At 49.1% G+C, this 23752-nt stretch overlaps 1 protein-coding gene across 2 annotated transcripts; it reads right to left on the bottom strand.

The window, feature by feature from the left end:
- Positions 1 to 994: 994 nt before the first annotated feature.
- On the bottom strand, positions 995 to 20793 carry LOC123352306 (ficolin-1-like). Of its 2 annotated transcripts, XM_044992184.1 has the most exons (11): positions 20650 to 20793; positions 20284 to 20349; positions 16531 to 16582; positions 15824 to 15861; positions 15062 to 15142; positions 13674 to 13700; positions 12218 to 12250; positions 11495 to 11622; positions 4104 to 4233; positions 2916 to 3050; positions 995 to 1336 (listed from the first exon to the last, which is right to left on the bottom strand). In XM_044992184.1, exons 1-11 carry the CDS (start codon positions 20732 to 20734, stop codon positions 1089 to 1091), a joined length of 1023 nt encoding a protein of 340 aa, XP_044848119.1. In that variant the 5' UTR covers positions 20735 to 20793; the 3' UTR covers positions 995 to 1088. The 2 variants fall into 2 exon arrangements, with proteins under 2 accessions (XP_044848119.1, XP_044848120.1); XM_044992185.1 differs by lacking the exon at positions 13674 to 13700.
- Positions 20794 to 23752: the final 2959 nt, after the last annotated feature.

Genomic DNA, 23752 nt, shown 5'->3' with positions numbered 1-23752 from the left:
AAGTGTGGTAGCCACGGCCTTTGGTCTACACTGCAGAGTTATGGAGACGTAAGGCAGCTTACGTCGCCCTAGCTCTGTGTCTACACTACATTGTTGCTCCCACTAATGTAAGTCGCCTGCCATACCAATTTAATAACACCACCTCCATGAGGGGCATAGTGCTTAGGCCAGTGTAGTTAAGTTGATGCAGTGTCAGTGTAGACACTCCATTGACTGTTCTGGCTGTCAGCCCTGGGGTGGCAGGGTTCTGGCTCTCAATGCCCCACAATGTGCCAGGCGAGGACACAAACCACCACTCCATGGACATCCTTGGGGTATTTGCTATTAGTTACAGGGACAGTAAAACTGGCCCTTTAAAATCTCCTTCCCATTGCTCCCTGATTCAGCACAGTATCGACTGTGGTCTCCTCCAGCAGTTTACAGGTGCAGCAGGGGTGCCAGAAAGAGAATAATTTCTGACATATGCCTCCTACGTGGTGGTGTGGCTGGGAGAGGCAGCCCTGCTGTCCTACCTTCTAGGGTGTTCTGCTTCACTGCCAGAAGCCACACACCTCCTACCTCGGCTCCAGTGTAACTCCCTTCATCAATTCTGAGCCGCATGCTGCAGTATCTGTAGCAAAGATTCTGCGCTGTAATAGTGAGAATCTCTTGCTCCTCTGTCAAAAAATCCTCCTCCTCACAGCGCCCAATCCACAGCAGAGCTGCCTTAATGGCCGTGTGAGCACCAAACTTGGAAATACTAAACATTGGAGCAAATACAGACTTGAGGAGTCACCACACCTTTGCTTCCCACAAACAGACATCGATGGGTGTGCGTGTGTGTTTGGGAGAAGGGACTAAAGGGGAGCGTGGGGATGATTAAAACAGATCTGCAACATTCATTCCGGTGAATATTACCAGATGCTTCTTTGTTCAGGGACCAGAGAACAGGAGGCTGAGGGACAACACAAGATCTTTGTCTCCACTACAAAGAACAAATCCCACTCACACAAAGTTTACTGTTGGGGAATAGCTTTATTTCCAGCAGGAACTTCCAGCTGCGGAATGATTTCTGTGAGACAAGGACATGCAACTGTTCCCTCACCCTGCTAAACAGGCCTGAATTTTATTTCAGAGAGTTTAAGGGAATATCGGTCCCCTTTCCCTGTGCTCCAGAATACACCGTGACGAGGGTTTTCGTGTTCTCCCGGCAAATATCTCCCGTTCAGGTTGGACTGCAGGCAGTCATTGAACCACCAGGCCCCCTCGTAGGACTCAGCACAGTTAACTGAATTCAGACCATTGTTGCGGTCTTTGGTTGAAAACATCATGTTCCTATGGTAGGTTAAGGCATCACCTGTAACAAAGAGATGTAGCTTTCTCCCAAGTTGTAACACAATAATAACTAGCTCTCCTATTGTGTTTTTCATCTCAGCAAACCTCAAAGAGAGTTACGTTATCCTGATTTTATGGATGGGGAAATTGAAGCACAGGGAGGGGAAGTGACTTGTGCAAGGGTCCCAGGAGACCAGAGGCAGAGCCAAGACTAGAACTCTGTTGTCCCAAATCCCAACAGAGTGCTCAATCCACTAGTCCACACTGCCTCCCTCCCTGTAGTTCAGTCTACCAAATGCAGGGCCTGGCCTTCCAGTGTGGGGATTGCTCACTCCCCTTGTGGGCACCCCCAACCCCTCACAGTGCAGCGGGGAGGCTGCTGTTCCTCTCTGGAGGCCTCTCAGGAATGGAGAGGAAGAGGAAACTTTTTACAACAATGCTCCGAGAATGACCCCTTCAGTCTTGCTTACACTGGGGGTTTATGCTCAAATATCTGGACACCCAAAAACTACCCCTAAGCTCTACCGCTAGGGTCAGAACCAGGATGGCACAAATCACAAAACTTTGGCTTCAAATCCAAATGTTCCCCAAGTTCAGGCAGTTTGGATCAGGGATTTTGGTTCATCCCTTTATAGAGATGAGTCCAGCTATGAAGTCCAGTTCCAAACTACCCGCCAAGTTCTGGTTGTTCAGATCCAAGGGATATTTTTTCGCCACATTTCAAGCCAAAACTGGGCTAAAACTTTCAAACCCCTCTAAAGAGAGGCCTTGTTCCTGAGCTCTCTACTCAGACCTCCTTCACCCAAAATCCCATTGATCTCAGTGTGGCCTGACACTTTGGGCTGGGTAAGGGCCTTGGGATTTGGCCTTGGGGCTGGTGACAGGAGGTGCTAGATGGAAAATATAGAAACTGAAGCCAGTCTGGGTCCGTAGCTCTTGGCAGAACCAAAACCCACCACTACAGGTTCAGGTTTGACCCTGGGCCCTGGCAAAGCTAGCACAGCAATGACCATAGGATGTATCTCCTGCTCTGTGGGTTTGATCTAAGAGCACTTCTGTGATTGGTGCCAGTGTCATGGGTCCTCAGTGGTGAATGAAATTGGGAGCCATGTTCCAAGGGGATGATGTTCCCTCCCTGCCTTCATGGGAGAACTGCTGGGAAGGAGAGAGAGGGGAGGTGTCATTACCCCACAGGGTAATCAGAGGGATAGATCTGAACAGCTGCTCCATCCTGCTGGGAGAAGAAGAGGAGATGATGCTCTTCCTCTTCCTTTTGGAGAATCCTCATCAAGGCATTTCACTGCCCCCAAATGAACCCAGCTGTCGGAGATTTCAGAGCATGTTCTCAATGTGTGTGGGGGACGCCCAGGAATCCTGTTCATTAACCTACTGGCACATAAGGTGGCATCTTCCCAATAGGGGCCTGGGACAGAACTTTCAGGTGTTGTCTCTGAACCTGAGTATGTGCTTCTCTAAGTGGCTAAATTCAGATTGTGCAGACAGGGCAGAATTTACTTTGCTGCCTCAGACTTCAGCACATCTCAGCTGAATTTGCTATTCCTTCTTAGCTGTGATCCCAGTAAAACCCAGCCAGCACCTACCTGCCGTGCCACTGAGAAAGTCTCCCAGAACCAGCTTATAGTTCTCAGATTCTCCTAAAATTTGGAATGATTTGTACTTGGCAAAATACTTCTTGGTTTCAAAATCCATGAGGTCAATGCGCAGCTCATTATTTCCTGTTAAAAACAGGAAGAATATCAGCAATTACGTGTGTTCCACTAACATTTTTCAGCATCTGGGTTTATTACATCATTCATTCACCAGCCTATCCCCATATGCTCAGCCCGGGATGCCTTTAATAACCTAGTTTCATGCCCCCATCTCTCCTGTCCATTAGCAAACTGTGCTCACAGCTAACATCTGCGCTCCAGCTAAGTGATCAGAATCTATAGCATCCATCTCTCTATGGCCTCGGCCGGTACCAGTCCACTGACAAATCAGCAAGGGCCAATTTCAGCTCCTGCCTTAGCGCTGATGGTTCAACAGATAGTCCTTGTTACAGAACGGTACATCTCCAGATCTGTTCACTTAATGCTCTTTAAGGTGAACCAGCCTTGACCGGAGCTCAAAGAGTTCCAGTATAATCTGTCTCCGAAACTTTTCCTTGCAGGTTTCTGTGGGTCAGAAGCAGCCAGTGGTGAGTCTGGGAGCAGTTTCACTACAGCTAGTGTGTACCAGCATAGTCCAGTGGACAGGATGCACAACTTGGACTTAGATATGGTCCTCATCATGGCCAGGGCCGGCTCCAGACCCCAGCGCGCCAAGCGCACGCTTGGGGCGGCATTTTGCCGGGAGGGCGGCAGGTGGCTCTGGCGGACCTTCTGCAGGCATGCCTGCGGGAGGTCCACCAGAGCCGCAGGACCAGCGGACCTCCCGCAGGCATGACTGCGGATGCTCCACCAGAGCCGTGGGACCAGCAGACCCTCCGCAGGCACGTCTGCAAGAGGTCCCCCGGAGCTGCGGGACCGGCAACTGGCAGCGTGCCCCCTGTGGCATGCCGCCATGCTTGGGGCAGCCAAATTCCTAGAGCCGCCCCTGATCATGGCTCTTCTAATGACCTCATCTCTGCTTCCCTCAAATCCCCATTCACCAAGTGGGGTTAATGATACTTACCCTCCTTTGAAAAGCACTTTGAGATCTACAGATGAAAAGCACTACATAAAGCTACCATATTATCATCACTCTGTGCCATGTTACCAAGGAAACAGAGGGCATCTGTGATTTCTTACCTTGAGATGTCAGCAGGTGAATGTTGTCGTTCCCCAGCCAGAATTCCATCTGCTGGTTGCCAAAACCTCTCTTGTATGAGTCCCAGTCACGGAAAAAATCCACTGAACCATCTGCCCGTCTCTGGAAAACCTGCCAAGAAATTAGAGAACCTTAGGTGAAAAGATGGTTGCAATAATTTGAGTTGTATGTGAATAGCTGCTTAGGTCTTCCGTTCTTCAAGGACAAGTTGTCAGCATAATACGCACTATGGTTAATCAGAATATGTGGGAATATCTATGCCCGTGGCTCTCAAACTTTTTTACTGGTGACCACTTTCACATAGCAAGCCTCTGAGTGCGACCCCCCCCATACATTAAAACACTTTTTTATATATTTAATACCATTATAAATGCTGTTAACAACTCACGAGCCCCCATGTAATAACCTTGCGACCCCCTGAGGGGTCCCGACCCACAGTTTGAGAACCCCTGATCTATGCAAATTTTGACATCCTTGTCATCAGCTGTTTGAGAAAGGAACAGCTGGTGAGAAGGGTGAAACTGAAAGCCTTTCCCATGAACAAATCTTGAGGTCCTTCCTGAGTTTTTACTCAGCCCTTAATAATGGAAAAATCCCATGGAAGAAAATTTGAGTTTGCCCTAATAGAAGCTCAGTAAGGCCCTTAAGATTTGGTCCAATATAATTAAAGTCATTAGCAAGATCCTTCTTAATATAATTAAAAAAACAACCCTCTGAAACACTGCGTTGCTTGTGTTCCTTTCTTACTTTAAAACTATAGCCATTCGCTAGCAACCCAGGAGCCACAGACCCACTTGGATTCGCAGACAGGCTGCTAGAATTTGTGCTGCAGGATGGTCTCATTCGTAGATTTCAGAGTCACAATAAAAAAAGTATAGAAAATTTTTTCAGTTTGTTATGCGCATGGTGCTGTACATCTTGCATGTGTGAGAACAGCTAGACAGCAGAAAACAACAGGTGAATCCATTGCACTGAACACTTTTCAGACTGACCCGTCACTTGCCTTCAATCACACTGAACAAATGTTTAATGTAACATGGAGTAATTGCTAATATACGTCTCTCTGATCCCATCAGGACTGATCACCCTGAAAGGGGTTGGGCACATGGTAATGGTTGAATTGTGATGGATGAGACTGACAGCCCATATAAAACATAGCAGGATATTTAGTTCTGCCATTGGGCTGAAAGGAGGAAAAGTTGTTTGCAGTGTTGTTGTGTCTGCCTTGGTCCCAGGATATTAGAGATACAAGCTGGGTGAAGCAATCCCTTCATTGGACCAACGTCTGTGGTGAAAGAAACAGTTTTTGAGCTACACAGAGCTCTTCTTCAGGAGGAAAAATGTAATTTGAAATAATCTGAACAAAGGTACCAAGCTAAATGCAAGCCCATGTCTCAGGCCAGCAAGCAGCAATTCCACTAACGGTCTATTCCAGTGGTTCTCAACCTTCCAGACTACTGGACCCCTTTCAGGAGTCTGATATGTCTTAAGTCTCACCTCTCTTAAGAACTACTTGCTTACAAAATCAGACATAAAAATACAAAATTTTCACAGCCCACTGTTACTGAAAAAATGCGGACGCCCGAGCTGAAGCATCTAACTTAGCTTTGCGGGGGTCCCAGTGGCGTAGGGCCCCAGGCAATTGCATATTGCTTGTCACCCCTAATGCAGGGCCTGCACTCGTGACCCCCGCCTAAACCAAAGGCAGTGGGTGACCTGGCCGTTGGGGGAGGCTAGCCCCCACCCCCTCCCCTTGTGTGTGAGGCCCCGCCCCTCCCCGTCCCCTCCTGCCCCCTCCCCTGCAGGAACCCAGATCACCCCTGCTGTGGCCACCCGGCCCCCGACCCTGGTGCACTGGGTGGCACGATCCGAGTGCTGGCCCGGGCCATGCCAGGCTGTTTGGAGAGGCACAGCCTCCCCCTGCCGATCATACTTGCCGACCATGCCCTAAACCTTTCCTGTGACCCTCAGAGGGTCGCAACCCTCAGGTTGAGAAACACTGATCTAGATGAGTTGGGTGCCCCCTGGAAGACCTCTGTGTTCCCCTGGTTGAGAACCTCTGGTCTATTTAGTCCCCTCTTAAATCTGATTTACCATCCATATCACCAAGGAGCACATACAGGTATGAAAGAAATCAGTATCCACGCGGCTTAACTAATTTTGCCAAGTTATAGATCTGGGGCAAAACTGGATCCCCAAACTTCTCTCACACACAAAGGCCTGGACATATTTTTTAATCACAATCCCAAACTGGGCGGGAGATGCAGCATTTCAACTGCTTTTCTGGCTTTGTCCAGCTGTCCCACCATCCTCACAGCCAATCCCTCAATGTCGTGGCAGCCAAGATGGGGTAGACAAGTTCCCTCTGGCTATCACAGTGGCTCACCTCTGTAATGGTGGTGCCTGCGAGACATGGCATTTAGACTCTTGCTAGCGACATTGTGTCCTGGCCCACCTGGTGACCACCTGTGACCTGTGGCGATGGGAACAGGGAGCTCTGACCAGGTAGCTGCTGTAGAAGGATTTAGGCAGCTTCTTGAGGAGACATTGCTGAGCTGGGAGATGTGGGGTAAGAAGTGAGGGCAAGACAGCCCCACCCCATGTGCAGGGGTGAGGGCCCACCCCCTAGGCTCTCCCCCCACCTATCAGCTCTGCAGTGTGGGACACAGACAGTGCAGGAAGACGTGAGGGGTTTTGAGGACAAGGGAGGGAAAGATGGAAGCTGTGAGAGAAATGAAGGAATATTTGGGGGAATTGGAAGGAGCTCAGGGAAGTTTTTTGGGGAAGGGGATATTGAAAGGCGCACAATGGGGGGACAATGATCTGATTGCATCCCCCATTTCAGGGGCCTGTGTCCCACACTGCAGCAGTGGGAGAGGTGCGGGTTGGCTCCGATCCACAGCAGCCTGTCAGGGATGGGAACTGAATCCAACGTACTGAAAATTACAGCTCTCTCCGGGTCATTGAAACAAGTATTTGAACGTTGCAGTTGACAGAGCCCAAGCTGGCTGCAGGGCTCGGAGCTCTTCTAACTCTGTCTGGACTAGCCAGTGGAGAGCTGACCTGTGGCCTCCACACTCATGGTGGCAAAATCCTGGCCCTGAGATCTGAGCACCTGCCCTCCTCTGGGAGTGGCAGCTACTAGATCTAAGCTGCTAAATAAGCTTAGGGGTTGTCATAAACAGATAGTTAAGGGTTAAAGTCTGTTTTACCTGTAAAGGGTTAACATGTAGTACCTGGTGACCACCTGACCAGAGGACCAATCAGAGATAAGATTTTTTCAAATCTCTGTGGAGGGAAGCCTTTGTCTGGGTGAGAACTGTTCTTGAATCTAACAGAGGACAGTCATGTCTCCAAGTTCTCCTGGAGTAGTTTCTACTAATTAATAGTGAGTATTAATTAGAAAGGCAAATTAGTCTTATGATTTGATTTCTATATTTGCAGTTGTGTGTTTGCTAAAGGAAATGCTTTATTCCTGTTTGCTGATATTGCTTTTACTGAGAAAAGGGGGAGAGGGGATTCTCTCCAGAAATTGATAAGGTTATACCCTATGAGTGTCCAGCTTGGGCTCATAGAGATTCTGTATTTTCTTTTTGTTCTCTTAATAAATTCTTTTCTTTTCTTTGGACTTGGTTAATTCCTTCCCTTGGGGAAATTCAGGGGAAGGGGAGGGGGAAGTGGGCTGCTTCCCTGTGTGTAGAGATTCAAGGCGTTTGAATCCAGGCATCTCTGTCTTCAGAGCAAGCTGGAGAGAGGGGGGAGGGGGAAGGTTCCTCCTCTGTGAATTGATCTGTGTTCCCAAGGGGGGAAACAGGGGTGTCCCGGCCCACGGAATTGACCGGGTGGTGGCAGCCGAAGGGGAGACCTACCCTAGGATTTTGGGGTGGGGGGAAGACATGCGGGTCCTCACTTTGAAACCGCCCAGTTTCAAGTGAGGGTAGACTCCTGACATGGTGGCAGCGGTGTTTCGGACCCAGAGAGAGAGGCTAGGCTTTTCTACCAGAGGCACTCTGAGGCAGTTTCAGGGTTAGAAGTATTTTCAGTTTTTTGCAGGGCTTTCTGTTACAAAGCCTCCTGTGGAGCGATACTTGCGTCCATTGTGATACGAGGTACCACTCAGGATTCCTAAGGTGGGGGGAAGTGCTCGCCAAAGTACATTCCCATCCAACAGGAAAAACAGGTTTGGGGGGGGAAGAGACAAACCCTCCAGCCAGGTTTTTTTTTTTTTTTTTCTCCCTGTGTCTTTTGAAAGGATCAGAAGACAGGAGAACACAAATCCCTGAGGAATAAACCAGATTTTTCTCAGGGGTATTGTTAGCAGCAGCCTTTCAGCTGGGCTGCTGAGTACAGCAACTCAGAGCAGAGGCAGTTTACAGTTTCAGCCAGGTTGGCTGGAGGCAATTTAGTTTTCCAGCAGGCTTTGTTGCAAGCATATTTTCGTTCTTGTTGCTTGGACAGGCAGCTTGAGGAAAAGGCAAGTTTCAAGCAGTTTTCAGGGTTAGGAGGATTTTTTTTCTCTGCTGGCTATGCTGAGGAAAAAACTCTTCCCTAGAGGTGTGTCCTTCCTTTGTGATATCAGGTATCACTCAGGATTCCTAAGGTGGGGGGAAGTGCTCGACAAAGTACATTCCCATCCAACAGGGAAAACAGGTTTGGGGGGGGGAGACAGAAACCCTCCAGCCAGATTTTTTTTCCCTGTGTCTTTTCAAATCCTCTGGAGCCAGGGAATACAAATCTCTGAGAGGATTTACTACACTTTTCTGCAGGTACTAAGTAGCACCAGCCGGTCAGCTGTGCTTATTAGGAAGATTGTTTTTTTGGAAACAGATTTTCAGCTGGGTTTAGCTGAGGCATAAGGTTTCTAACAGGCTGTGTTAGAAAAGGATTTTTTTCCTTCTTCTTTTCTTTTTTCTCCTTTTTTTCTTTCTGTCTGCTTAGAAACAGCTAGGAAAGAGGTGCAAGTTTTTCTAGGAGGCTTGTTAGAAAGGACCCCCACTGTGAGGTACTTAGCAAGTGCTAGAAACAGGACAAACCAGTTTTTTTTGGGTCTTCTCAGTATATCAGCAAACAGCAACTACACATTTGCAAATGAAAAGGTTTTGTTTCTTTTCTATTCAGTCTCTCGGGAATAGAGAGGGTTAGGAATTGGGGAAACCAATTCCCTGACTGCAAAGGGGTGTGGCCAGCACCAAAAAGCAACACCAGCAAGCCACACATAAAATTCACTGACTGCAGAGGGGTGTGGCCAGCACCAGAAGGCACTGTTCCCCATCCCAAGAAATTTCCCACCTACATGGCAGGTGAGGACACTAAGGCCTTCTTCAAAAAGGTTAAAAGGACCTGCCATGGGTACAGCATCCCTGAAGACCAGTACAAGGACTGGTCAGGAAAGTGGACTTTTGCTGTCTATAACAATTATTCCATCCCCATGCTACTGGGGGAAGACTTGGCCAACCATGTGCAGCTGGCCAAGAGGGGGGGAGTGGTCACCTGCGGCCAGGCCAAACAAGCAGGCACTCCCATCCCTGTTCCTGAGCCATCCACCAAGACCCCGTCTGTGTTACCAGAGACCCAGACAGAGGTGGTGGAACCGGATCCCATGCCAACAACTACAGCAGCCATAGTACATCCAGTCCCAGGACCGGAACTGGAAAAGCAACCAGCGGCAAGACCAGCGCCAGCACTGACGCCAGCGCTTGCAACTCCACCGCCAGGGGGCGCCAACGGGCCTAAACTGGCAGAAGCAGCAGACAACTCTACCCAAGAGGCTCAGCCAGAGCCTAAAATATCACCTTGTGCACCAGCGGACAGCGGTCCACAGTCCATAAAAACAACCTCATCACCTACATCGCTCCCAGAGGAACTGGTGTCTCCCGCCTCAAGGGAACAGTTCCAGACAGAGCAGGAAGCCGATGACAGCCTTAAGAAAGCTTGGGCGGCGGCACGCAGCAACCCACCGCCTCTCAGCTCTTCTACCCAATTCCAGTTTGTTGTAAAACAAGGACTTTTATATAAGGACATTCTTTCTGGTGGACACCAGGAAGGCCAGCATCCTCAAAGACAGTTGGTAGTTCCAACTAAGTACTGGGACAAGCTCTTAAGCTTGGGCCCTGACATCCCAGTGGGCATTCTGGGGTCAACAAAGCAAAAACAGGTTAAAAAACATTCCTTCCACTGGGAGGGGATGGGCAAGGACGTTGCCAAGTATGTCCGCTCAAATGCATACAAAGGGTTCTTCAGTGTCAAATATCTTGTTGTTTACATACTTAGTAGTATATGTAATAGTGCAGGTGTTTTGTTTATCTGTTTATTTTACAGTTCTAGGAGGAAATCACCACCAGTAGTTCCCACTGTTGGCGATTTGGGGGGCGTGTCATAAACAGATAGTTAAGGGTTAAAGTCTGTTTTACCTGTAAAGGGTTAACATGTAGTACCTGGTGACCACCTGACCAGAGGACCAATCAGAGATAAGATTTTTTCAAATCTCTGTGGAGGGAAGCCTTTGTCTGGGTGAGAACTGTTCTTGAATCTAACAGAGGACAGTCATGTCTCCAAGTTCTCCTGGAGTAGTTTCTACTAATTAATAGTGAGTATTAATTAGAAAGGCAAATTAGTCTTATGATTTGATTTCTATATTTGCAGTTGTGTGTTTGCTAAAGGAAATGCTTTATTCCTGTTTGCTGATATTGCTTTTACTGAGAAAAGGGGGAGAGGGGATTCTCTCCAGAAATTGATAAGGTTATACCCTATGAGTGTCCAGCTTGGGCTCATAGAGATTCTGTATTTTCTTTTTGTTCTCTTAATAAATTCTTTTCTTTTCTTTGGACTTGGTTAATTCCTTCCCTTGGGGAAATTCAGGGGAAGGGGAGGGGGAAGTGGGCTGCTTCCCTGTGTGTAGAGATTCAAGGCGTTTGAATCCAGGCATCTCTGTCTTCAGAGCAAGCTGGAGAGAGGGGGGAGGGGGAAGGTTCCTCCTCTGTGAATTGATCTGTGTTCCCAAGGGGGGAAACAGGGGTGTCCCGGCCCACGGAATTGACCGGGTGGTGGCAGCCGAAGGGGAGACCTACCCTAGGATTTTGGGGTGGGGGGAAGACATGCGGGTCCTCACTTTGAAACCGCCCAGTTTCAAGTGAGGGTAGACTCCTGACAGGGGTTATCTCATGCAGGTCCCCACATCTGTACCCTAAAGTTCAGAGTGGGGGTGACACCTTGACACACATGCTGAACTTCAAGCCTGTGTGTCATCTCATTGGCTCAGACTATACATGTGCAGGTGAAAAACTAGGCAAGAGCTAATTGCCATCCTGAAACACACACACTTGTTCTACGTAAGGGCTCCTGGTGAGGCTCACTACGCTCTAGTCTCACTTACAGTCCATCCCCCTCCATCCGTGGCCATGTCACACAGCACAGTTACGGCAGTGCAGTCCGAAGAGTAAACCGTGTACCAGCCGCTCAGGGTGTTCCCTCTGGCCAACAGCTCCTTGCAGCTCCTCGGGCCTGGGCAAAAGGGGCATTTAAAGCAGTAAATTATACTGTGTCTGGATGGTTTTACTGAGGCAAAGGCAACTTCTTATGACAATAAACTGTTCTCAGGCTCAGGCCCTACACTGATTATTTTTGTGTATATCCACACCAGACAAAGCGTAACCGTGTTTTACATACCCAGCATTTTCATGTGTTTGTTACAGAAACCCTGGCTACCACTGAAAAACAATGTCACTACAGTTTAAGTGTCTTTGTGGGAATTAATTTTTCAGCATCACATTGGAAATGTGACCACCACCTTTCCTAAAATAGGCTCCCACGGCCTTTGAAGCTGGATCATCTGTTCTCAGCTGCTGGGCCAAATCCTGCCTGCCTGACTCGGGTGAGTGACTTTGCTGCTGGGAGTATTCTTTTGGGTAAGGGATGCAGGAGTCGGCCCGTTGTCATTAGCAGCAGGTGTGTGTAACTGCCCCGCCTCGTCATCCAGTCTCGCTAGCAAGGATAGAACTTCTTCTACCGAAGTGAAGGAAGTTTTCATGCCCCTTGCCTTGTGGGCCTGCCCTGTGAGGTAAGGTCCGTTTCCCCTGCCATTAGAGTAAACACTCACCCTTTTTACACAGCAGGTCCGCCAGCTCCTCCTCTGTGCAGGAAAAGGAACACAAAGGCAGTGAAATGGGAGCACAAGCAAAGCAGTGTGTTGTTTCTAAACAGCTGTTCACTCCTGCAGTTCAATAGTTCTGTCTGTCTATTTCAGACAAAATGTTTCAGAAGCAAAGAAAGAAAAATGCCAAGTTAGAAAGAGACAGCAGCTTAGCTATAGAAGGAAGTGGAAATGTTTAATGGAGATGTTTAAAAAAATGAAGCCAATCATTTAAATAAAAATAAAATTAAATTAAATTAAATTAAATTAAAAAATAAAAATAAAAATAGTTAAAGAAGACACAGTTAGGGTTTCAACTCTGTTTCTCTCACCTTGATTTGTAAGACAGGAGCAATGAAATAGAGAGAAAGGACCGAGTTTGCCTTAACTGTGTCCTGTTTAACCTGTGTCCATTGCAAACCAGCTGACTAGCTTAGATCTGCCCTGATACGGGCTTGGGGCCCAGTGCTTCCAGGCAATAAGCTCCTTCACCTCCCATTGGCTCCTGTGGGAATAGGGGATGGGTTCAGCATGTGACAGGAGACACAGAGCACCTCACGTGTTGTGCCCTTAAAATTAACAGACAAAACAGTCAACCCAACTGTCAGTCCACATGCAAACACACTGAGCAAACTGGCTGAGCCAGAGGAGGTCAAACCTTGCTCCCACTGATCTCAACGGCAAAACTTCGACTGACGGCAATGGGAGCAGGATTGAGCCCAGGATGGGAAGATTTGTACAAATCAACGAATTATCTAGTAAAATAAATATTCTCTCTTCAATGCACGCTTGTAACTGCTATAGGGGAAGTTCATTCACACATCAGTGGTGGCTGAACAGACCCTGCCATGCTGTGCAATCAGGATAACAGAAACTAGCGTCATGTCTGGCTAATATTCAGAAGAGAATCTGGGTCCTACACCCTGTGACTTAACACCTGAAAATTCTCACTACTTCCTTTTCAGCCTGAGAGCACCATGTAGCTGGGTGCATGAGCTGAAGTTACTGAATTGGGGCCATGTGTTCCCAGGCTGATGCATGTAGGAAATACAAGACATCATAAGCTACTAATAGACCCTCTCCAGTAGCTCAAGCAGTGAACAGCCAAGCTCCCCTACATGTTATGATGCCTCAGGCTGATTTTCTACTTTAAAAAAGTGCCAAGCAAATGACTAGTATAAAAACAAAGAGACACACAATTTGGGGGAGTGTTGTTTTTGAATCGCTGGAAGAACCATGGACAATAGAAAGTATGAAACCTGGATAAACAACAGAGCCCAGTGGACAAAAAAAAACACAGCTTCAAGCATTTTCCCTTTAAACATTTGCACTTGCCTTGGCATGATATCAGTAAGTGAGAGTGGATGGGGGGGAGAGAGATTGTGGTCCCCAGTTACTCACATTCTTATCCAGAGTCTCTCACCTTTCAGTCCAGAGCTCCCAGGATCACCTTTTGCAGAGATATGGTATTTGTGAGAGTAGTTCTCCTGTACAGGCACTGCCCTGAACTGGGCGCAGCGTGGAGTCCTGCCCTGGTGGAACTCCATGTACGTCAGGGAGGGGCAGGGCCCCAGAGACCTTTAAGAGTCCACTTGCTCTTCCACCCATGAAGGTGACACAGCATATGCATAACCTCTGGCCAGTGTGGAGGGGAGGGAAGGACATAGTCCAGCCCACCACCTTTGTACAATGTTAGCACCCCAGAGTCACCCAAGCCCTGCAGGGTCCTTGTCCCTCTTGCATGGAAGCCTGAGAGCAGAAAAAGCGGGTTGCACACTTAACGTCCATCCCTTGCACTTGCGCAACTGCCCAGAGGCTGGGCACATCTGGCCCAATGGTGATGGGCACTTTGGAAATAAGAAGTAAGGTAGGGCCAAAGTGAGTAACGTGTAAAGGTGTGTAAGCTATACTGAGTGTAAGGGAGTGTCACACACTCGGGGCTTCGCTACAAAAAAACCATTGTACCTGTTTCTAGCAATGGTGCCACTGCCAGTGTAGACACGGCCCAGGCTTTTCATGACACTGTGCTAAAAACAGCTAAACCCAGCCCCTCTTACACCATTTCTGGCCCACATGGAGGTGCCCTAATGGAGAATCTCAGGTCTGGGTTTTTACTACATTGGGCCCCACTCTCGGGGAAGGTAAATGAGTGTGAGTCTAAACTGGTGTAAAGGGAGCTGGGAGTTGTGAGTTACACCAGTTTAGACTCCCCTTATTAGCCTTAGGGGACATCTATACTTCGATCTAAGGGTGTGATTCCCAGGTCAAGGAGACAGACCCACTAACTCTGATCAAGCTAGGACACTAAAATAGAACATAGCTACAGTGGCGCAAGCGTCAGGAGTGACCAGCTGCCCTGAGGACGTGCCCATCTCAGACCATGGGCACGTAGTCAGGGAGGCTAGCCTCGCCCATCGCATGTGCAGCAGCAGCAGCAGCAGCAGCTGCTCTCTATTATTACCATACTAACGCAATCAGAGCTAGCACCTCCTCCAGCTGGGGGCTACACCCCAAATTCAAAGTGTAGCTTTACCCTTACCTAGACTCACCCCTGAATTAGGCTGGTAATCGCACGGATTGGGGGAGTGCTCAGAATCGAGATTCCCTAGTGATCAGTTTTCCTCTTGGTTACCCCAGTACAACCTTGTTGATTTCATAACAGTTATACGCCATTGTAATTGAGAGGAGACCCTACCCCTCTAGGATGCGCATTGGGGAAATGTGCCATGGAAGAAAGATGCAAATGGGTTAAGGATCTCTCCTGCTATTTAATCACATGCTGAATGAACAAAGTTGTTCTCTGCTCTTTACCTCTCGCCCCTGGTGGTCCTGGTGGTCCAGGTCTCCCTCGTTCTCCTCTTAGTCCATCAAGCCCTGGAAGACCAGGCATTCCTACAAACACAGGAGTCCAGAATTAAGATTTGACAGTTGTAAGTAGGGGATGATATTTTAGGGTTGAACAAGGAAGAGGGAGGGGGGAAGGGCAATTTCTACAGGTCACTCACCAGTCCAGATTTCAAAATTAGGGTTCGATTTTTAACTCTGCCCGTTTGGCGATGGCAATAGGAAGTGGGAATAGACCACTACCTTGCCTGGGCCTAGCAAAATCTGCCATTTCCTCTGTGTCTACCACATTTTCAAATCAACCCTCCTGTTCCCGCAGTTCCTCACTGTGCTCTAGGCAGTACTATGACTCAGGGAGCATTTGCAGCTGGTTGGCAGAGATCACTGGACAAAAAGGCTGAGGATACGGTACTGTGGTGGGATCTGTATGAGGACTTCTCAGGACAGGGCTCAGAGGAGGCGGAATTAGGGTTGAGTGGCTATGTTATGCAGGAAGTATCAGCTTAGCCTGGTTAATTCCTGGTTTTCATACCTATGTATTTTGTTTTTTCTTCTAATGCTAACTTTCTCGTAAAGGTGTGTGTAAGGGGACATCTGTCTCTCTGTCTATAAGGACTTTATACTGCCACTCATCATCACAGTATCTGAGCACATTCCAGGGCAGATCAATAGCGATAGCAAAGGACGTGCACAGCTCGACAGGGAGGAGATCTATCCCAAAGCTCTCACCTCTGGTTCCAGGGAAGCCAGGAGCTCCTGGTTCTCCTGTTTGAAAAGAAATAATTAAAAGAATGAGCAGTGATGACTTAATTGTGGCTTAGATACCATGGACCTGATTCTGAGCTCTGACCCTGGGGTAAATCAGAAGCAGGTTCAATGAATTTATTTGGGTGTGAGAAAGAATCCAGGCCCATGGGTGCCACTGCTCCTCCTGGGCACAGTCTGGCACAGGGGACAGCGCAGACACACCACCTTAGCAGGAGCTCCAGGAGGCACAGTCCCAGCTGGAGACCCTGGGGGACACAGCACAGAGCTACCCTTGAAGAGGACCCAGGAGTTACCCTTCTCAGAGACTGGCCCAATCCACTCACTGGAGGTGCTCAGACATGAAGCTGTCTAGGGCTGTGCATTGGGGGTGAGGAAAAGCCGTGCCTTCATCACTGCTCCACAGCTGTGTAGCTGCAGAGAGGGACACGCTCTGTTACACCAGTACCCGACTGGTTCCAGCTGGAGTGTTCACCAGTGTAAGCGAGAAGAGAACCCACCCCTTTGTGCAGGCACTTTTGGGAAGATCCACACAGTCTAAAAACCTCCACCTGGATATTTAACTCACAACGTTTCCCCTCTGCTCTTTAGTGCTTTCCCTCTTGGCCCAGGATCTCCTTCCATTACAGTGGAGCCTAAAAGCACAAAAGATTCTGAATTAATATTTTACCTTTTCCCCTGGTGATCCTGGAATACCAGGGAACCCTGGAGGACCCCTTGCTCCTACAGACACAAAAGACGCCAAGTTATTATCCTGCATATGACAACAGGGAATTATTTGTTAGGGTTAAAATGAGGATACGGGCCAATTCCGACATGCCTTCCCCAAAGCCAGTTTTCAAAATTAGAATTAAATTTCTTCCTTGCCCTGGTCCTCAGATCCCCCACTGACTGTAATGGGGATTTCCCCGGAGCCAGGAATACAGGATCAAGCCCCTTCTCTCAGCTCTTGCAAAAACTGGCCAAACGGAAGGCCAATGACAAATGTTTTCAGTGCTGGCTGGTGGTCGGTTTGCAAACAGAAAGCCTTCATCCGGCCCCTGAGCATTCACTGCCAGCGTCCCAGGAAAGGAGCCATCACAGGAAAGGAGCCATTTCAGGTAGGGTGACCCGATGTCCCATTTTAGTTCTTTTTTAGGCCCTGTCCTGGCCAACCCAACTTTTTTGACAAAACTGGGCATTTGTCCCGTTTGCTCTTGCCAACTGATCATCAGCTGGCAAGAGAAACCGGAGAAATGAACAGCTTTGCCAAAAAAGTGGGGTGGGACCCCTAGTGGGGCGCAGAGGAACGTGCGGGGGTGGGGGTAGCAATGCTGGCCTGCGCTGAAAGAAGACCTAGGGAGAGCGGCTCAGACGGGTGCCTACGGCGGGCCTGCTTCCTCCATGCCCGAGTTCCCCCCGCCCCAAAAAAGTTATGACAGCCAGGACAGGGCCTAAAAAAGGATGGTCCCTGACAAAATGGGACACATAGTGGCCTTCAGGGTGGGGGTCTGGGGCCAACCCCACATTCTGGGAGGGAAGGGGGACCTCCGGCAGGCCCCGTGTGGGCAGGAGGCAGGGAGGGCTCAGGCTGGATCAGCCAGGGGGTGTCTCATTTTCCCTTTGGGAAAATATGGCCCCCTAATTTCAGGTCTTGACCCCTTCTCCAGAGGGCAACTGCTGGAGTCCTTCTGCCACCCCCAGATGTGTGGAGGAGCAGAGCCAGCAGGATGTCTCAGTGCTGGTGATGGGGAAGAGTCCAGGGAGCCTAGTGGAAAAGGTCACATGGAATCTTTCTGGTTGAGGAAAGTGCCAAGGTCCTGTGGGGAGAGGGAGGAGGGTGGCAGGAGGGGGGAAGTTAAAGGAGGGTGGCAAAGATGGTGGAAAAGCGGCAGGGGCTGCTGGTGTGGGGTTGGATAAGAGGAGGGAAGTCAAACTATTTGGCTGCAAAGAAGAGAAAACTGAAGGAATAATGAGTGAATTTGTAGTGGAGGAATTCAGCCTGGTCCCAGAGCTTGTGCCAGAGACGCTCAATCTCATGAGAACTGGGGTGAAGGAGGACGTGTTGGGGGTAACCCAGGGCTGGGAGTTGGCAGGATGGGCCTTGACATGGGAGAGGGGAGCCAAGGGGATGAGGGTGGCGGAAGGAGTGGGGTTAGGGTTGCCAACTTTCTAATCATAGAAAACCAAACACCCTTGCCCCGCTTCTGCCCCGCCCCTTCCCTGAGCCCCACCCCCACTCACTCCAGTTCCCCTCCCTCCGTCACTCATCCTTCCCCACCCTCACTCACTTTCACTGGGCCGGGGCAAGGGGTTAGTGTGCGGGAGGGGGTGAGGGTTCCGGCTGGGGCCACAAATAGGGGTTCAGGGTGCATGAGGGGCTCCAGGCTGGGGCAGGAGGTTGGGGTGTGGAAGGGGTGAGGGCTCTGGCTGGGGATGCGGGCTCTGGTTTGGGGCTGGGGATGAGGGGTTTGGGAGCAGGAGCGGGCTCAGGCAGGAGTTTGCAGTGTGTGCTCAGGGCTGGGGCAGGAGTTTGCAGTGTGGAAAAGTGGGCCCAGGGCTGGGGCAGGAGTTTGCAGTGTGGACGTGGGCCCAGGGCTGGGGCAGGAGTTTGCAGTGTGGAAGTGGGCCCAGGGCTGGGGCAGGAGTTTGCAGTGTGGGCTCAGGGCTGGGGCAGGAGTTTGCAGTGTGGAAAGCGGGCTCCGGGCTGGGGCAGGAGGTTGGGGTGCAGGAGGGGATGTGGGATCTTGGAGAGTGTTTGGGTGCAGGAGTGGATGCAGGCTCTGGGAGGGAGTTAGGGTGCAGGAGGGGATTCCAATCTGGGTCAGGGGTGGGGGTGGGGGTGCAGGCTCCGTCGGGGCAGCGCTTACCTCAGGCAGCTCCCGGTCAGTGGCGCAGCGGGGTTGGCAGGCTCTCCAACCCTGGCTCTGCGCTACTCCCGGAAGCAGCCAGCATGTCTGGCTCCTAGGTGCAGGTGCAGCCGCACCCAGGCGGCTCTGTGTGGTGTGTGCTGCCGGCAGGCACCACCCCAGCAGCTCCCATTGTTCATGGTTTCCAGCCAATGGGAGACGCGGAACTGGTGCTCAGGGCGGGGGCAGTGCACGGAGCTTCCTTGATTGCACTTGTGTCCAGGGGCTGCACATGCTGGGCACTTCCAGGGAGGGCAGGGAGCCTGCCTTAGCCCCGCTGGGCCGCCGACTGGGCTTTTAACGACCCGGTCAGCAGTGCTGACTAGACTGGCCAGGATCCCTTTTAACCAGCCGCCTGGCAACCCTAAGTGGGTGGAAGGAATCACTGCACGAGTCACTGGAGGGGAGGGAAGAAAAGGGAAGGGAAGGGGGCTGAGAGTAGAAGAGTCTTTGTGGATACCGATGGATTGGAAGTCCCAGAAAGGTCAGGTGGGAGATGCTGATCACCACAAGCAATGCAGAGACCTGAGAGGATGCAGTATGTGGAGGAGATCAGAGTGAGTGGCCATATTGGTGAGAGGGGAGCTGATCCGGGGCTGCAGCTCAGACAAGGGAGTCAGGGGGCCGGACACAACGACATGGAAGATGATGTCACCAAAGATGAAGGGGGAGGATTGTGACACGTGGAAGAGCAGGAGGTAAAGTGAGGAAGGAAGGTGGGTGACAGACCACAGCAATATAGAGCGGGAGGGGAGGTGGTCAGGTGGAGCATTGTTCCAAGGAGGAGAAAGAACGAGAGGGAGGACTGAGGGTGGGAGGTGGTAGAGTTGGGACTGGCACAGACTAATGTCCCACCCCTGTGTTTGCAGGAGGGGAATGGAAGAGGAAAAGGCCACCACAAGGTGTCCGTAGAGGCAGAATGGGAGCCATAAACCCAGGTCTCTGTGAGAACCAGGAGACGGGAAGAGTGGGAGAAGAGGTGCTCACCGTTGGCTGTGATGTTTTTAGATGGAACAAGTGTTCCCAAGGCAGCAGAAAGGAGGCCAGGAACAGGTCTGAGGTGAAAGAGGGAGAGGGAGCCCAAGGGGGTGGCGGGAAAGGTGCCAGAGGAGAGGATCGGGATTGAGGCAGGAGCAGGGCTGGAGCAGATGTCTCCAGCACAGCAGAAATTGGAGGTGAAATGTGGTTGTGAGAGCAGTGACCCCACACTGGCCATTCTAGTGACCCCAAGGGACTAATTCCCATCAACCCCCCAAACAATCTAACTGCCAACGTTCCATTTCCCATCATCCCTGCCCCCCTATCCAATAGTGCACTAGCTTTTGTGATCTGCTCTGTACTTCACTGACATTCCCTATCCCCTCCCCCCATGCCCAATTCACTATCAGGGCAGAGAAAAGGAAATGGACATGATTTCAGAACAGAAATATGATGACGCCCAACTTCTCACCACAGGGGAAGAGATCTGTAGGGTGGCCAGAATGTTTCAGGCATCACCATCCAAAGCAGAGTCTCACTCAGCTCTGGGGAACATACCTGAAAGTCCAGGAGGTCCAGGAGGTCCTCGGGGTCCAGGAATTCCACAGCACTCTGACTTCACCCCTGAGTAAAGAAATGAATCAATAAGTGACATTTCCGCGAGTTACAGGAGTAGTAAATAAGCTCAGCAAATCGAGGGCAGCTAACACTAAGGCAGCAGCGCCACTGTGGTGACCCTGGTGCAAACTCCATGTTGCACTGGTGCAAGACTTCTGCATTAGTGGCTTACACTGTTGTTACCACACTGAGGTATTTACACTGGTGAGAATTTCCCTATTGAAAACAGGCCCTCAGACCCTACAGATCGCTCTCACCAGCTCTAAATTAGAGCAGGCTGAAAAACAAACCCCACAATTTGTTCACCTGTTTGTGGCTCATCCTCAGCCTTACAAACCGCTGCTGCTAGACAGAGTAAAGCAAGGAGGGTTTGCTGTGCAGCTCTCCCCATGATGCTGGTCTCTGCAATGGCAGCTCTACTAGACTTCTCCTCTTCTCTGAGTTAGCCGTTCACCACTTGGAGCCTTTTAAAGAGCAAATAAATAAATATTCATGAACTCTCTCCCCTCAACTCTCAGCTCCTCCCACCAATCTGCACCTTCCCGCAGTTTCTGCTGAGTCTGCTCTCTGCATGATTTCTCCACCATCTCCCTTCACAAGGTCTTATGTTGTATTTTCTACAGTGCCAAACCACAGTCACTCGCTTCTTTAGTATCCTTGGTTTTCCTCTTTGAGAAAGTGTCACATTCTTCCCTCAAAGCAGCGATTCCCTGATAGGGGATTATCGATTACATTATGCCCAGTAAAAAGTGAACTAATGTGCACCGATCTGGTGGCCCGGGCACTAAAAGCCCCCAAAAGGCAGCTGAGTAACAAATCCACTTTTCATACAGTTCATGCTCCCTAGTCAATGGGTCCAACGGAATTTAAAAACAAAACCACTTGGAATTACCTTGTTATCTTCTACCGCAATGTCAGATCTCAAGAGCAGGGGGCTGTAGAAATACCGTGGTCTAAGCCAGGGGGTGAGAAACCTTCAGGGCCCAGTGACTCTTGTATTAATTTAGATTGAATAAATGCCCCCCAAAAGACAAAGGTGGCAGCATGACCTTGTCATTGGTCAACATTAAACTATATTAGACATGGTTTGAGGTTTGGTGTACAGAGACCTTGGTAGCATAACAAACACACCATTATTTTTTTAACTCTTTATTAAAGATACAGAAAAGAAGGAAAAACAGTTAAAGCATCTGAAATGCAAAGTATTAAAATTAGGCTTTCATTTTACCGACATCCCTTGGTTTAAAACAAACAAGGAAGTATTTTTTCACACAATGCAGAGTCAACCTGTGAAACTCTTTGCCAGAGGATGCTGGTGAAGGCCAAGACTATAATGGGGACTATAAACACTGCCAAATTAAGTGCAAAAGTGTAATAAGAAAAGCCAAAGAGGAGTTTGAAGAACGTCTAGCCAAAAACTCCAAAGGTAATAATAAAATGTTTTTTAAGTACATCAGAAGCAGGAAGCCTGCTAAACAACCAGTGGGGTCCCTTGATGATCAACATACAAAAGGAGCGCTTAAAGATGATAAAGTCATTGCGGAGAAACTAAATGGATTCTTTGCTTCAGTCTTCACGGCTGAGGATGTTAGGGAGATTCCAAAACCTGAGCTGGCTTTTGTAGGTGACAAATCTCAGGAACTGTCACAGATTGAAGTGTCACTAGAGGAGGTTTTGGAATTAATTGATAAACTCAACATTAACAAGTCACCGGGACCAGATGGCATCACCCAAGAGTTCTGAAAGAACTCAAATGTGAAGTTGCAGAACTATTAACTAAGGTTTGTAACCTATCCTTTAAATCAGCTTCGGTACCCAATGACTGGAAGTTAGCTAATGTAACACCAATATTTAAAAAGGTATCTAGGGGTGATCCCGGCAATTACAGACCAGTAAGTCTAAACATCAGTACCAGGGCAAATTAGTCGAAACAATAGTTAAGAATAAAATTGTCAGACACATAGAAAAACATAAACTCTTGAGCAATAGTCCAACATGGTTTCTGTAAAGGGAAATCGTGTCTTACTAATCTATTAGAGTTCTTTTGAAGGGGTCAACAAACATGTGGACAAGGCGGCTCCGGTGGACATAGTGTTCTTAGAATTGCCGAACGCCTGTTACAACCTCCCCCCCCAAACGCTCTTATGTAACTTAAGCTGCCATGGGATAAAAAGGGAAGGTCCTTTCATGGATTGAGAACTGGTTAAAAGACAGGGAACAAAGGGTAGGAATGAATGGTAAATTCTCAGAATGGAGAGGGGTAACTAGTGGTGTTCCCCAAGGGTCAGTCCTCGGACCAATCCTATTCAACTTATTCATAAATGATCTGGTGAAAGGGGTAAACAGTGAGGTGGCAAAGTTTGCAGATGATACTAAACTCTCAAGATAGTTAAGACCAAAGCAGACTGTGACGAACTTCAAAAAGATCTCACAAAACTAAGTGGTTGGGCAACAAAATGGCAAATGAAATTTAATGTGGATAAATGTAAAGTAATGCACATTGGAAAAAATAACCCCAACTATATGTACAATATGATGGGGGCTAATTTAGCTGGGCCTGTCCGGGGGATAAAGGACATCAGTATCCAGGGCTGCCACTACAGCGCCTTTCACTAGGCCAGGATGCAGAGACTGTTGGAAGACAGGGCACTGGGCTGGATGGAGCTTTGGTCTGACCCAGTATGGCCGTTCTTATGTCCTTGTTCTCTTTTTTCTTTAGCTGGAGAGCAGTTTTAAAAAGAACCCGCCCCCCTTGTTTGACAGTTTTTAGATAGTAGCAGAGATGTTAATAACTGTCCTTTTTGGGGAAAGGAAAGAAGGAAAAGGAAAGATGGGCTGGAGATCTCTAATCCGTTTCCTAGAAAACAAGCCAAGACAAACACCCTTAAAAGAGGAAAAAAAACAGCAAAGACAGAAAATGCAGCTCCTGTCTCTGGCTTTGACTTTCATTTGCAACCTCCCTGCCAGAGAGAAAAAGGCCCGGAACATTGTCTTATTAGCCACAAACTCATACCAGCATAGAGCTGCTTAAGACATTGCTATTAGCTGCCTCTGTCTGGTCACAGGCTTACAGCAGTGTTGCAAAAGCCAGACTCTTATTAGACAGAAGGAAAAAGGAGAGGGCTAGGAAGAGAAGAAATAAGGTAGGGAAGGAAAAGAACGCGCAGGGGTAGGTGGGCATATGTGTGTGTGAGAGAGAAAGAGTGTCACATCCCAGGTGCTCTCCAGGATTTAGCCAAAGCTGGTGAAGGTGGTGATATCATCTGGCTCCCTCCCTCTGTCCTGGCCTGGTCAGGACGTCTCTCAAGATTAGGCTGAAGAAGGTCTGGGGTCCCAGGAGATGCTGGAGGTGGCAGCCATGGTTGTGAAGCTCCCTCCTTCCCCTTCTTTTGTCTTTCTGTCAGCTAGC

This window comes from Mauremys mutica, chromosome 18 (assembly GCF_020497125.1).
Source record: "Mauremys mutica isolate MM-2020 ecotype Southern chromosome 18, ASM2049712v1, whole genome shotgun sequence".
Classification (NCBI taxonomy): domain Eukaryota; kingdom Metazoa; phylum Chordata; order Testudines; family Geoemydidae; genus Mauremys; species Mauremys mutica.
This window is presented reverse-complemented; position numbering and strand designations above follow the sequence as displayed.